At 45.5% G+C, this 15020-nt stretch overlaps 1 protein-coding gene across 1 annotated transcript in view; it reads left to right on the forward strand.

Moving 5' to 3' along the window:
* The first annotated feature begins 3528 nt into the window (after positions 1–3528).
* Positions 3529–15020, forward strand: part of FKBP9 (FKBP prolyl isomerase 9) — a 39001-nt gene continuing 27509 nt past the window's right edge. The window contains exon 1 of the mRNA XM_080818322.1: positions 3529–4097. Coding sequence (XP_080674448.1) covers positions 3871–4097 — 227 coding nt within the window. The 5' untranslated portion in view covers positions 3529–3870. The remainder of the gene's footprint in view (positions 4098–15020) is intronic.

Consider the following 15020-nt stretch of genomic DNA (forward strand, 5'->3'; position numbering starts at 1 on the left):
GACCGGCCGGCCCCGCAGCGCCCCCTCTCGCCGCCCGCCCGGGTAGGGCCCGCTGTCCCCGCCGAGGCCTCGTGGTCCCCGCCTCCCGTCAGGCCTCCCCGCCGCCTCCCGTGTAGTGGCCCCAAGTCCGCGCTGGGAACTCCCGGGCCCCGCCGCTAGGCTGATGGGGGTTGGAGCGCGCCCCCTGGCGGCGGCCACGAGAGGGGCGGTGGAGGCCTTCGGAACAGTCGGGGAGCCCCGCCCCGCCCCCGCGCGCCCCTCCCCTGGGAGGACCCGGGGACCCTTGCAGGGAGGCTTTCCAGCCCCCCTGGCTAGACACTGGCTGCTGCTACTTGGTGCTGGGACTCACCCAGCTTTGAAGAAAGCAAGACACCTCAAAGAAATTCTCTGATTTTCCAGAGCTTGGTTAAGACAGAGCCAGGCTGCAGTCTATCTAGACAAGGTTTGGGTGCTGCACGGAAGGCTATAGACACTGAGCGCTTTTTATGTGCTCGTCATTGAGCTGAGCCAGTAAGAAAAAGTTGATTTAATCTTTAAAAACTTACTAAGTGCTGTTATTACCCGTATGTATTACCCTTCTTTTATAGATAAGGAGGCCGAGAGAGTTAAATAACATGCCCAAGGATGCAGCAGTATTAGTCATGGAGCCAGGCTGCGAATTGTTAAAGTGCTTAACTAGGTTGTATTTTGTAAATGCATCTGATATGTGAAGTTCCGCTCACTATTTTAGCTTTAAAATAATGGAAGAAACCACAAAGGAAGTAAAAGTAACAGGATAGGGAATATTCCCCTCAAATGTGGCATTCAATATGTAATACTTAAAATATATAAGGAACTCCTTCATATTTATTAGAAAAAATCCAAATGAACCAACACACAAAGGCTATGAACAGAAACACATGTTACACTGATGTGTCCCAGAGCTTGGAAATCAGGTTTTCCTCTGAAAGGGAACTGTTGCATGAACCAATCCAGTTGTTGGGCCAGTAAGTGGCCTGTAAATGTCTTGCAATAGTCTAAGGAAGATATGATTGAGAAACAAAAAGTGTGACTTAATTGTATTACAGAAAGAAGATGGTCTATAGAATCTAAAAAAGGAGAACCAGGGAAAAATATCAGATAGTGTTTGTCCAGCATTGTCTGCTGAAGACACAAATTATATAAACACACAAGTAAGTGTTCTGAACACTAGAGAAATATGCACCATTGAGAATGAGGCATAAATTTGACCAACCCTAGCCCCATCTTTTCTTTTTTAATTGAAGTGTAGTTGACATACAATATTAGTTTCAGGTGTACAACATAATGATTCAACATTTATATACATTAAGAAATGTTTACCTTGATATGTGTAGTTACCATCTGTCACCATGCAAAGTTACGACAATATGATTGACTATATTCCCTGTGATGCATTTTTCTTCCTTGTGACTTATTTATTTTATAGCTGGAAGTTTGTGCCTCTTAATCCCCTTCACCTATCTCACACATCCCCCCCACCCCTGTAGCATCCACCAATTTGTTCTCTATGAAACTGTTTCTATCGCTTTGTTTTTCCTTCTAGTTTCCACATGTGAGTGAAATCATGGTATTGTCTTTTTCTGTCTGACTTATTGCACTTAGCATAATACCTTCTATGCCCATTCATGTTGTCAAAAATGGCAAGATTTCATTCCTTTTTATGGCTGAATAATATTTCACTTCTTTATCCATTCATCTATGGATGGACACAGGTTGTTTCCTTATCTTGGTTGTAGTAAATAATGCTGCAAAATTTGGCCCCATCTTAAAGGAAATACCTTTCAAGACTCACCAAGCCTCTGTGCTCTGATTCCATTCTCACCCAGCACCATCCTGACAGTGTATTATACCAGATCCTAATATGAGGAGAATGCTCTTTTTCTCAGAGTATTGGGGTGAGTGGAATGGTAGGTCTCCTCCTGTAAATTAGTAACTTGACATTGCAATTTGTAATCTAATATCTTGTGACTTTAGTTATTGTGGCAAATGGCATTATCCAAGTCGCCCGCAAAAATCTCTCTCATTTGTTTTCTACAAATGATCTTGATACTCCTCCCATAGAGAGGTGGGCTCTATGCCTCTTTCCTTGAATCTAGACCAACCTTAGTGATTTTATTGTAACCAGCAGAAAGTAGTGGAAGTGATGTCTCATTATTTTTAAGATTAGATCAGAAAAGATCATATAGCTTCCACATGGTTCTCTTGAAATATTTCCTCCTAAAGCCTTCAGGAATGTAAGCTGTTCCACTGCCCTGAAGCCACCATGCTGTGAGGAAGCCCAAATTAACTCATGAGGAGAAATCACATGAAGAAACCTTGAGATTCAATAAACAGGGATGCCTGGCCAGGCTTCAGTGCCTAACCACCCCAAACCCAAGTCGGAGGACTCCACAGTGCAAACCAAAGTAATTCTAAGGGTCTCAGATCAACCAAGCTGAACCAGAATTGTTCCTCCCATCCTCAAAAGGCTTTGTTGTTGACCAAGCTATGCCCCTAAAGTAAATGAAAAGAAGGTAGAAGAAAGAAGGAAAAGATAAAAGGAAAAAAAAACACCAGATGTTCTCCAACCAAAACCAGTGACCTTATAGCAAGCCATCAAATAATCTGAAAACCTTAGGATATACTTCTATGCAGCAACCAGGTGAGTTGGGTTTTCTCACTTGCAATTATAAGAATCTTGACCAGCAATTCTTTCTACCTATGGAGCCTGTCCCGTGCTATAATAAAAACGCCTTTCTGCATAAAAACAAACAAATTTGCTCACATTTTACTATTTTTGTAGTTATATTTATAAATTAGATTGGTGTCCAGTTTTTATCTCTCTCTTCCCGTGTTTGCCAGGTTTTAGTATTGGGATAGTTTGCTTCCCAGAAAAGCTCAGAAAGCCTTCGTGATTTGCTTTCATTAGTTCAAAATTTTAATAAGTAAGAACAACCAATTCTAAGCTAAGAATTCGTTTAAGTACTCAAAAGAATTTCTTGGGGTTTCTGGATCTTTACTGTGAAGTCCTACTTAGCTTAGTCACGTGTGTGGGACCATGCGCAATCTTTGCTATTACTTTGCTATTAAGTACTAGCTCATAGTCCATCCACTAATGGCTTGGGGAACAGGCACAGTAACTTAAAACCTTCTCTGGACAGCTATCAGGGGAGTTTCAGAATACACGCCTCTCCCTTTCTCTTTAAGTATTATCCTGAAAACAAACAAACAAACAAAAAAAACCCTGAAGAATGTTCTCAGTCTTTTTCATGTAGAATTCATTCTTGTAACTAGGTTAAAACAACAACAACAACAACAACAACAACAATAATCTAAGTTTCCTTCCCTACTCAAAGCAGCCAGAAGTAATTCGATCCGCGGCCACGTAGGAGCCTCTGGTGGCGCTAAATCTGGAGAGTCTCCAGGGACAGGCGGAGGCCGGCGAGTTGGCCTGGTTGGTAAACACTTTTCCTTTTTCAGCTTTGGGCCGAAGCCCCGTCCCGAGGAGTTCACGATTTCTCCCTCGAGGACAGGTTCCCTCTGAAGTTGCCAGCCGGCTTCCCCTGGCCGGCCCGCTCGCTGGGCAGGGCAGGGCAGGGCCGGGCAGGGCCCGGGCGGCGCGGGGCGCGGCAGGCCAGCCCTGGCGCGCGGCAGCGGCTCCTCCCCTCGCTGGATGTGGCCGGGGGGTGGGGGGCGGGGGGTGAGAGAGGGGGTGGCGGCTGCCGCCCGGAGAGGGCCGGCAGTCTTTTCCACGTTTGCAAACGCCGCGGCGCGCCCAGCTCCGACCCTCGCAGCCAGAGTTCCGCACGCCCTCGCCGGCACCGCGTCGCGTCCCGCGCCCGCCTCTCGCTGCTCTCCTCGACGCCCCTGATGGCGTTCAGGGCCCGGGGCTGGCGACCCCCGCCGCCGCCGCTGCTGCTGCTACTGCTCTGGGTGACGGGGCAGGCGGCGCCGGTGGCGGGCCTGGGCCTCGACACGGAGCTGCAGATCGAGCGGCGCTTCGTGCCCGACGAGTGCCCGCGCACCGTGCGCAGCGGCGACTTCGTGCGTTACCACTACGTGGGGACATTCCCCAACGGCCAGAAGTTCGACTCCAGGTACCGCGCCCCGGACGCCCGGTCGGGCCTCTGAGGCAGCAGCGCCCGCTCTCCCGCTTCTCTCTCTCCGGACAGGCCTTTCCCTCCCGACGGACCTCCCCCAGCTCCGCCCCGCGAACCCCGCGCTCCTCCTCCTCCTCCTCCTTCTCCCCAAAAGCCCAGCGACCCTAAGCCTTTCCGCGGTGGGGTGAGCCTACCGAGCCTTACGCTCCCCTGGTCCACCGGCCTGGGACTGGAGTTTTGGATAGGACCTGGCGCAGAGAGGCTGGAACTTCCTGTCCTCCCGGCGCATTCACACAACGTGAAATCGGTGTAAAATGGCCCCTCTGCAAATAGACCTCCACCCCAAGAGTAATGTTGATGTCTGTCTGCCACCTCCCTTTCCTGGCCCTTAGTCAGGCCCGTTGAATCAGATGAAGCGTCTCACTGTAGATGATGATGATGATGGTAATGGTGACGATGAGCTGATGATAGCAGCCGTTAACATTTATGGAGCTATTACAATGTGCCAGGATAGTTCTAAGTGCTTTCTGTACAATGAACTCATTCATTTCTTACAACAGATCTTTTAGGTGGGTACCATTATTTTGCCAGTGAGGTCACTTGAGGCCACTGAGGCTAAGAAACTTGTTTAAATGGAGTCCAACTGAAAACCCTGACAGTCCAAGGTCAGGGTCTGTGCTCGAAGGTACTACTGCCCTTCTTATTTGGCCACTGGGTGTGGGCAGGTCGCTCAGCTTTGCCCTGGGGCCTTGAACCATGCCCAGGATTCCCTCCCTCATCTCTGTCCTGAGATCACAGTACTTGTTCCCAACTTGTTCGCAGCTTCTCTCCAGTGGAGCTTTAGGGTTAAGAGACCTTTTTCTCCAGCTACAGTCCGCTCTCCTCCCCAAGGCTTTGTTACAAACCCAGGTCTGTGCCTGCACTTCTCTCAGTGAATCACCGGCCTAGGCAAATAGAACAATTTGTTGAGCCTCTGCCCTAGGCTGTGCAGGCTCATTCCAGAAGTCATCTTTTAAAAAATACTTATAGCCTCTCTTGCCTTTTTTGGAATTTCAGACAATGAATATACAAAAGCAGTTTAGCGTGCAAACTGGTACATAGGCAAGTGCTTAAAAATGGTCCTTCTTTCTGTTGTTTCAGTAGCTTCTTTTTATTTTTGACAGATTTACTGAGATATAATTCACATTCCGTACAATTCACCCATTTAAAGCATACGATTTGGTGGTTTTTATATTCATAGATTTGTGCAGCCATCACCGCTGTCTAATTCTAGAACATTATCATCACTCCAAAAAAGAAAGGCTGGACCCATTAGGTCACTCCCCTCCCGGCACCCCTAGGCAACCACTGATCTACTTTCTATCTCTATATGGAATCCTATAATTTGTAGTGATTTGTATCTGGCTTCTTTCAGTTAGCATAGTATTTTCAGGGTTCATCCATGTTGTAGCATGTACCAGGACCCCATTCCTTTTTAATGGTGTGTAACATTCCATGGTATGACTGTACATATATTGTTTATCCATTCATCAGTTGTGGGTCATTTGTATTGCTTATACTTTTTGGCCAATGAACATTTGTGTACAGGGTTTTGTGTGGATATGTGCTTTTCTTTCTTTTGGATCTATACCTAGGAGTGGTCTTGCTGGGTCCTATGGTGACTGTGTAACTTTTTGAGGAACTGCCAAACTGTTTCCCAATGCGGCTTGATCATTTTATACTCCCACCGGCAATGGATGAGTGGTCCTAGTTCTCCACATTCTCCCCCAACAACTGTAATTTTCTTTTTTATTCTCGCTCTCCTAGGGGTATAAGTGGTATCTCATTTTGCTTTTAGTTCACATTTCCCTAATAACTAATGATGCTGAGCATCTTTTTATATGTTAGTTGGCCATGTGTATATCTTCTTTCATCTGCTTCTTTAGTTAGAAGATAATGAAGAATTTCCTGCTCATGCTGATGGTAATTAATAATTCCCACTAAAACAAGTTGTCTGGTACTTTCCTCCCTCTAGTCATGGCAGCCACTGTGAGGCAGTGTGGGACAATGGAAGACATTAGAAGGAGGCACTACCATCCAATCAGCAAATGTGTGTGTAGTGTCTGCCCCTGAAGACAGTGTGCTTCAATGTCCTACAGCTTGTAGTCCGGGCCATGGTGTCGTGTGATATATACAGAAAGAATAATAGCATACACTTTTGTCTGTCATGTAGAGTTCACACAGTTCTTACCATATACCTTTCAATGTATGAATTCATTTAATCTCAAAGAAATTCATTAACCTCACAAGACAATGAAGTAGGTACCTTGACAACAAATGAAGAAACGGAGGCTTGGAAAGTTCAAGTAATTTGCTCAAGGGTCTTGGCTACTATGTCTCAGAGTGGGGTTTTGAACTTGAGTAGCATAGGGCCAGACTCTGTAGTTTGTGGTCCATAGTCTATGCAATGAAAGAAAGGCAAGGAGCTGTGGAAACACACAGAAAGCTCAAACAGTGTGTTGCATGGGGTTGGCGAGAGAGAGAGAGTGGTCGGGATGAAATTCCAAGATTGCAAGGCTAAGACCTGAAGGTGATTAAAATCGACCAGGGCTGGGGCACCTGGGTGACTCTTGGTTTTGGCTCAAGCCCTGATCTCAGTCAGGGTCATAGGATGGAGCCCCACTGCGCTCAGCATGGAGTCGGCTTGAGATTCTCTCTCTCTCTCTCTCTCCCTCTGCCCTTCTCGCTCATGCTCTTCCTGTCTCTCTAAAATAAATACGTAAATCTTAAATAAAATAAAATAAAATAAAAAATAAAAGTGACCAGAGCTGAGCTGAGGGGTGAGGGCTGTGGAGGGAAGAAAGGATGTGGCTGGTGGAGGGCAGAGCCGATACGGAGGCCTGGTGGTGGGCCGTGGAAGTATTGTTTCGGGGTCTGTGAAAGCTCTTCACTACAGCCTGAGTTTGGAGTGAGAGTGGGGCAGTGGTCGATAGGGGAAAAAGAGAGGCCAGAGGAGGCTGGAGAGGAAGGCTGGGCCCAACTCTGAGGATCTTTTTTGCCTGGCTATGGAATTTGGACTTTGTCTAGGACAATGGAAAGCCACTGAAGAATTTTAATCAGGGGCGTGAGAGATCAGACTTTTCTGTGGCTGCAGTGTGGAGTGCGGGATAGAAAGGGCATGACACACAGTAGGTGTTCCTCCAGTGTGGGTTTTTCTCTAGGGCCTCCATTTTTTTGGGAATTTATGAAGCATTAAGGCACAACTTTGCCATTCCTGCCCAAAAAGTTTAGGGGAGGATAAATCTAAGGTATTTTGGGTTCTGGGTGCTGATTTGGAGGTTTTGCTCAGAAGAAAATAGCTGTCACCCTGACCAGAGCCATAAGCCACAAAGGGCTCCTCTTTTCATAGGGCTTTCTTCCTGCGTCTCTGCCTGGCACTTGGGAGCAGTTAATATCTTTTCAGCTTATGAGCATTTGCACTTGCCAGGAGTCCCAGCCCTCTAGCCCTTGGCAATGGAGCCTCTGTGGGCTTGTTAATATGCTTCTGTGGCTGCTGCTCCAGACCGAAGAAGACAGCAGCTCCCAGGCTACAGTTTCCAGGGGGGTCCTGCTCACCCTCTCCAGCTCTTGCGAGCTCCTTGTCAGCCACTCCTGATTCAGCTTTTTTAGGAGTTCCATAGCCTTCTTAGCAATAAGGGTGAGGGGGACGGCCTCTTTGCTTGCTCTGATTTCCTTCCAGCGACTGAAATTTATTAAATTCCTGTTATCTTTAGCAGGCAAAGCCAGCATCTGGTCAGTTCCTTCACAGCCTCCGGGCTTGTCTGCAGACCCTCAAGGTCCTGAGGCTCAATAAACATTTTTCTGTGCCTACCGCATGCCCTGTTGGGTGGGATGCTTTCACACGGTGGTGTTCAAACTCTACACGCATCACAATCAGCTGGAGAGCTTGTTCTACCCAGCTCCTGAATCAGAAGGTCTGGGTGGGGCCTGAGAATTTATTTGCATTTCCAACTTCCCAGGTGATGCTTTTGCTGCCGGACTGAGGACCATACTTTGAGAACTATTGCTCTAAAAGAATCAAAGGCTTATTAACAGAGGTCTGCTTAATTTTATATATTTATTCATTCAACAGATATTTGTTGAGTATCTACCGTTAGCACCTGGTGGGTATTGAGGGAAGGGGTGTTAAGCCTCGCCCCTTCTGCAGGATTGGTTCTGAGAAGAGCCAGGGAGCTGGGCGCAGTACAGATGGTGTCAAGCTGGACTGGAGAAGTTAAGCGTGACAAGGAGACTGGTCAAGTCATGACAAGGCTCACTTAGGGAGCCTTTAAAGTGTGAATCAGAATAGCGGCCCTCCTATGGAAAAGCCAGGTGATGAGTGGGAAGTTACTGTTTGTATGTTAGCCCAGTGTGGCTCTACTGACTTTAGGAAAAGAGCCTAACCTCCAGGCAGGAGGTTTCTCAAGAAACTAGGGTTTCTTGAGGCCATTCACCCACAGGGGCACCCGGGTGGCTTGGTCAGTTAACCATCCGACTCCTGGTTTTACCTCAGCTTATGATCTCATGGGTCGTAAGATGGAGCCCTCCAGTTGCTTGGGATTCCCCTCGCCTCTTCCTCCCGCCCCCTGCTTGCACTTGCTCTCTCTCTCAAATAAATACATACATAAATAAAATATTAAAGCCTACTGTTTTTAAAGAACAAGCAAACACCCTGTGAAGACTTTAAGTCATTGCTTTTAATTTTCATTTGTGGGTCATTGTGAGCGACTGTGCATTTACAGTGATTATTTAATTTGGCTAGATTTTACTGGCTGAGAACTTGCGTAGAATAAGATTTATAGAGATCTAATATTTTAACTTGTGCAGTTGCTGAAAAAACAAAAATCTACAATAGCCGTGGAATGATTTCACATGGCTCTGCAAAGTTTTTCTCTTAATGATATTTTAACGTGCCAACTGCTTGCGTTTCAGGGTCTGATCCTCTGTGGAGGCAAGAATGGACGTGCTCTTTCTCGTTTCCCACCTCTTCACTCTTAATCCTTCCTCTCTTCTCCCTCATCGTCTCTCTTTTCCTGTATTGCAGTGTCCTTCATTTTTCCATCTGTTAGCCGATAGACACTTTGCCAGTTCATTAAGGGCTTGTCTTTTTCCCCTGCCATGGCTCCTTAGCAGCTGGTAGAAGTGACCATTTGGGGGAAATAATGTTGGGCAAAGGGTCTGGGAAGCCCAGAGTCACCTTTGAGAGCATGTGGTCTGGAGAGAGAGTTGGGAGGCAGAAAAGTCGGATTTTTCAAGTCTGCAGGTGGGCTCAGGCTCAGTGGTAGAACTCAGCCAGGGGAGGGTGTTGAATCTTACGTGGGTCATCTCAGAGCAAGGCTAACAGCTAGGAGGCGACTTTCTGCTTTTGTGCATTTCATGCATGTTTCAGCCCCGTTCATGGATGGCTCTGGCAGGACCACAGTCCTCCTGTCCGGCTGGTCCCAAGTGAGCCAGTCATCTGAGCTGGCCTGAGATTGGGCCAACTTTCAGGCACCCAAAACATAGTTCTCATGAACGGTGGGCTGGCTTTTTATTTTCTTGCTTCCCTCCTGTTATGAATTCTCAAAATATGGCAGTCTCTTTAACGCTCAAAAAAGGAATTCAGTCTCATGTATAGCATTGTGAATATAGTCAATGATACTGTACTATATACTTGAAATTTAAGTATACCTTATTTATACTTGAAATTTGCTAACAGGGTAAATCTTTTTTTTTTTTTAAGAGTTTATTTATTTATTTGACAGACAGAGATCACAAGTAGGCAGAGAGGCAGGCAGAGAGTGAGAGGGAAGCAGGCTCCCCACTGAGCAGAGAGCCCAATGGAGGGCTTGATCGAGGACCCTGGGATCATGACCTGAGCCAAAGGCAGAGGCTTTAACCCACTGAGCCACCCAGGCACCTCTAAAAGGGTAAATCTTAAGTGTTCTTACCATGAAAAAAGAAAGACAATGGTAACTAAGGGAGGATATGTTAATCAGCTTGATTGTGGTGATATTTCACACTGTATACATATATCAAAACATCAGATCATACACTTTAAACAGATGGAATTTTTTTAAAGACTTTATTTATTTATTTGACAGACAGATCACAAGTAGGCAGAGAGGCAGGCAGAGAGAGAAAGAGAGAGGGAAGCAGGCTCCCTGCTGAGCAGAGAGCCCGATGTGGGGCTCAATCCCAGGACCCTGAGATCATGACCTGAGCCAAAGGCAGAGGCTTAACCCACTGAGCCACCCAGGCACCTCTAAACAGATGTAATTTTTATTTGCCAATTATTTGCCAGAAGCTATTTCTAAACATAAGTTTCAATCTGCAGTGAGGATGAACTTCTAAAAGAACATACGTTGGGGCGCCTGGGTGGCTCAGTCAGTTAAGCGTCTGCTTCAGCTCAGGTCATCATCCCAGGGTCCTGGGATTGAGCCCTGCATGGGGCTCCCTGCTTGGCGGGAAGTCTGCTTGTCCCTTTTCCTCTGCCTCTCACCCCTGGCTCATGTTCTCTCTTGCTCATTCTCTCTCTTAAATAAATACAATCTTTAAAAAACAACAACAACATAAAAACACATGTCATGGGGAGCCTGGCTGGCTCAGCTGGAAAAGCACGCAACTCTTGATCTTGGGGTCATAAGTTCGAGCCCGATATTGGGTGTAGAGAGTACGTAAATAAATAAATAAATATTTAAAATAGATAAATAAAAATAAAAGAACATGTGTCAAACTGAACATACTCTCTCCCAAGAGCCCCCAAAGCCTATTCCTTCCCCAAGTTCCTAGGCTCTGCTTCATTAAAAACGAAAAACAAAACAAACAAACAAAAAACAGAAAAAACAAACGACTTAGGAAAGCAGAGAGGAGACCATTGCTGTCAAGAACTGGCAACAAAATTTTGGAAGACGGAATGGGAACAAAAGTGTAGGATCTGCCGTTGTAGGAAAGAAACAGAATCTCTGGGAAACAGAAGGGGACCTGGCCAAGGGTGGAGCCGTGTGCCTCCCCAGTCTGCAGAGGTACAAAGTGGAAGGTGGCAGCACAGAGGGAAGGAAGCCTGGAGCTTGAAGGTCTGCATCCAAAACAGCTATAACCCACTCCAAGCCCCTTCTCCTCCTGGCAGCTGGGCAAGTACAGTTCTAAGCTTTATGGAATTACTCACCTGATTTTAAAAACTCAGATTTTAAAAACTTATATGCAAAAGTAATACAGGATACATCATTTAAAAATTAAATTAATTTTAAAACTTTGACAAAAACTTACATATGCTTATACTACTTGTGGCTGAGATTATTTTGATCTTGGATCCAGAAACAAAGGAACAATGGCCATTACAGAAGGAAGAGAAAACTGCCCTGGGGTTAGAACTGAAGTCCTGTTCAGCTAGGAGAGGACATGTCAGCTTGCTCTATATGCCAATTTTAGAATCAGTTCAGACAAATAAATGCTGAATATGATACTTTCCCCCCATTTTTATTGAGATATAATTGGCAAATAAAAATTACATCTGTTTAGAGGTGCCTGGGTTAAAGCCTCTGCTTTCAGCTCAGGTCATGATCCCGGGGTCCTGGGATTAAGCCCCACATCAGGCTCTCTGCTCTGTGGGGAGCCTGCTTCCTCCTCTCTCTCTGCCTCCCTCTCTGCCTACTTGTGATCTCTGTCTGTCAAATTAAAAAAAAAAAAGAAATAGCTTCTGGGCTTAGAAATTTATGCTTCAGGAATGCAGCACAGAGGCGGTTACTCATCCTGAGGAATATGCCGCAAGGTCACGCGTGCTCATGTATAGACGGTTTAATGACTTGCATGTGATGGGTTTTATGTGATGTCTCCTGTCTTAGTGATCCTTGGCCAGGAAACTTGAAGAGCATCCTTGGGGACTGCTGCAGCCACCTCTCATCTCGGGGCAAGAGAAAGTAGAAGCAATCAAAGGCTTTACAGCAGTGAATGAGCAGGGGAGAAAAACAAACTGATGGAGAGGAAAAGGGGTTGTTGCATGTGCTAGATGATTTTCTTTTGCCTTTCTAGGTCCCCTCTTTTTCTGATCTACTTGCTTTTTGCTCTGTGAGGCTGTATGAAATACATGTACTTAGTATGGGTTATATCAATGACCGTTTCCGTCACCTGGCTTCCGGTTGGGTTCAGCCAGTGTCACATCAGCAGGAGATCAGAGGGAGGAGAGTGACTTGGAGAGATTTATTCCTTTAGCTCCCTACCTGTAGAGTCTCCACCATTTGTGTCCTTAGACTGGGGGTCCTAGCTAAGCCTCTGTCAGGTGGCCCTGAACCTTCTCTGTCCCTGGATCCTTCAAGCCCAGGTTTGACAATAACACTCCTTGCTTGTTCCCAGAGATACCACGTTGTCCCTGTGTTCTCTGCACCCTGCACCCTCTGCACACAGTCCCTTCATTAAACTTTCCTGGAGCTGCCTAGTTTGGGTGTATCATCTGTTCCTTGCAGGACCTCAACTGGGACGTCTGCAAAAGGTGTAAATCAGCCAGATATGGGGACAGGCTCTATTAAGCACTTATTCCAGAGCTTGCGGAAATAATTTTCATAACCAATTCTGGGCTTGACACTGCCTATGAACTTGTGCCAGTTGTGCTGATGAGCACAGATTTACTCAGAACGACTTTATTTTTCCAGATGGTCAGTTTTAAGCCGGAGATAAGACTAGTCTTGCATTGTTAGTTTCTCACATATGTAAATTATAAACTCTTCTTTCAGAAAGGCATATTTTTGTTTGTTTTTAGCACTTTGCTGAGGCAGTCAAATGAAGATATTAATATTGCAAGGAGCCAACAGTTTTTATATGCCACCTGGGGAAGGCCCTGCACTAGGAGGTGAAGGGTCAGATGGACGTGGATTCTAGCGTTTTCCCCCTTGGCTAACGTCGTGAGCTCGGGAGATTCTTTGACTCCAAGGAGCCCAAGTAGCAGCGTATACCTTGACGTGTTGTGTAATGATTAAATGGGGATAGCATGTGGGAAAGCTTAGTTTGCCGCTGTGCCTGACACGTAATAAACACTCTCTAAGTGGTAATTCTTATTAAAAACTCGTATTAAATTTGGGAACTATATTCAGGTTCCATGGATGGGAGACTAATTTATGAAGTGGTTTCCAGCCTGTGCATTATAGCTGTTTGCACATGCTCTGTACCTGGGATGTCTTTGAAGCGTCCAGTTCTGGTTCATTATTAATATAAACCCCCCAGTTGGATGGTGGTTCGGGGCATGGCAAGTCCCCAGCTAAGTGAAATGAAAGAGCTGGCATTCCACGGGGCGGGTGTTGGTCCCTGGAGGTAGAGGGTGGAGGTGTAAAGCTGTCTTGGCCTCAAAGCTGACCATGTGTTTTTGTCCTCTGGCTTGCTGACCTGAACTTGGAGTCTTGCTTTCTTTTCCCTGACCCTGCAAAAAAAAAAAAAAAAAGCTATTAAAATGAATTGTAAAACTGGGAGGTAGAAGAAAAAAAGGGGCAGGTCTGAGGAAGCTGCCCTGATGGGTGGTGAAGTGGACTGTGCTGCTCTTCTAAGCTATTTATTAGCGAAAACGAAGAAGTAATATACCAAATGAAGGGCAGGACATCCTAATGAGGTCAATTCCAACAGCTCTTTTTTTTTTTTTTTTTAGATTTTATTTATTTATTTGAGAGGGACAGAGAGAGAGAGTGTGGGTAGAGGGGCAGAGGGAGAGGGAGGGAGAGAATCTCAAGAAAACTCCAGGCTGAGCACAGAGCCCAATGCGGGGCTCCCTCCCATGACCCTGAGACCATGACCTGAGCCAGAATCAAGAGTGGGATACTTAACCAACTGAGCCACCCAGGCGCCCCTCAACAGTTCTTAATATTTTCTTACATGAATATTACATGATCTTTTGAAAATTAAGAATTAAACCACCTGAAATCCTCTACTCATAGATTTCCATTGTTTTATATATCACCTAGTGGATTTTTTCACATGCATCTAAATATATAAATTCAAAATGGAATGATTTTATACTGTGGCTCTGTAACCCGCACTTCTCTGTTACTGTGTATGTCCTTCTGTGCCAATGAATATAAATCTGGTATTTTTAAATGACCATAGGGCATTTTATTGTATGTCCTTGCCTTAAGTGCAACCAGTGCCATGCCTTTGAAATTTCTGTGTTCGTTCCAGTGTTTCATTGTTACAAACCAAGCCCTGTAGTTATTTTCTTAAACACAGTATTTGAAACTCTCTGGATATCTCTGCTGGTTTTTTTTTTTTTAATAGGCAAAATCCACACCTTGGACTTTTTATATCCTCCAAAGCACCTAGCACAGTCTCCTAATAGGCAAATCCATGTTGGATGCAGAATTTGACATTAAAAAGGATGAGAGGATGGATGTTGGCCACAGTTCCATTATTTATTTTCCAACCTAAAGCCATCACCAGCCAGCCTTTAAATCAAATATGTTTGCGATTTCAAGACCATATCAGACTTCCCATTACCTGTAATAATTATAGTAATGCCAACGTAAGTCTGAGGTTTTCTGAGCACTTTTCAGATTATAATATCGTATAGATCTTGGGGTGGCTATTATTGTTACTCCCAATTTGCGGTGAGGAAACAGTTTCAGAGAGTTTAAATATCCTTTATGCTACACCACGCTGTGTCTTTAACTTGTAGACCTAAAGAAACAAAAGAACAATCAGGTGTATGTGTTAATTGGAGTGTTAGTATCTTACCTTGTTGTGTTTTTTTTTTTTTAAAGATTTTTTTATTTATTTTACAGACAGAGATCACAAGGAGGCAGAGAGGCAGGCAGAGAGAGAGGAAGGGAAGCAGGCTCCCTGCCAAGCAGAGAGCCCGATGTGGGGCTCGATCCCAGGACCCCGAGATCATGACCTGAGCTGAAGGCAGAGGCTTTAACCCACTGAGCCACCCAGACGCCCCTTACC

Source organism: Martes martes (assembly GCF_963455335.1).
Source record: "Martes martes genome assembly, chromosome: 11".
In the NCBI taxonomy this organism is placed as follows: Eukaryota; Metazoa; Chordata; class Mammalia; order Carnivora; family Mustelidae; genus Martes; species Martes martes.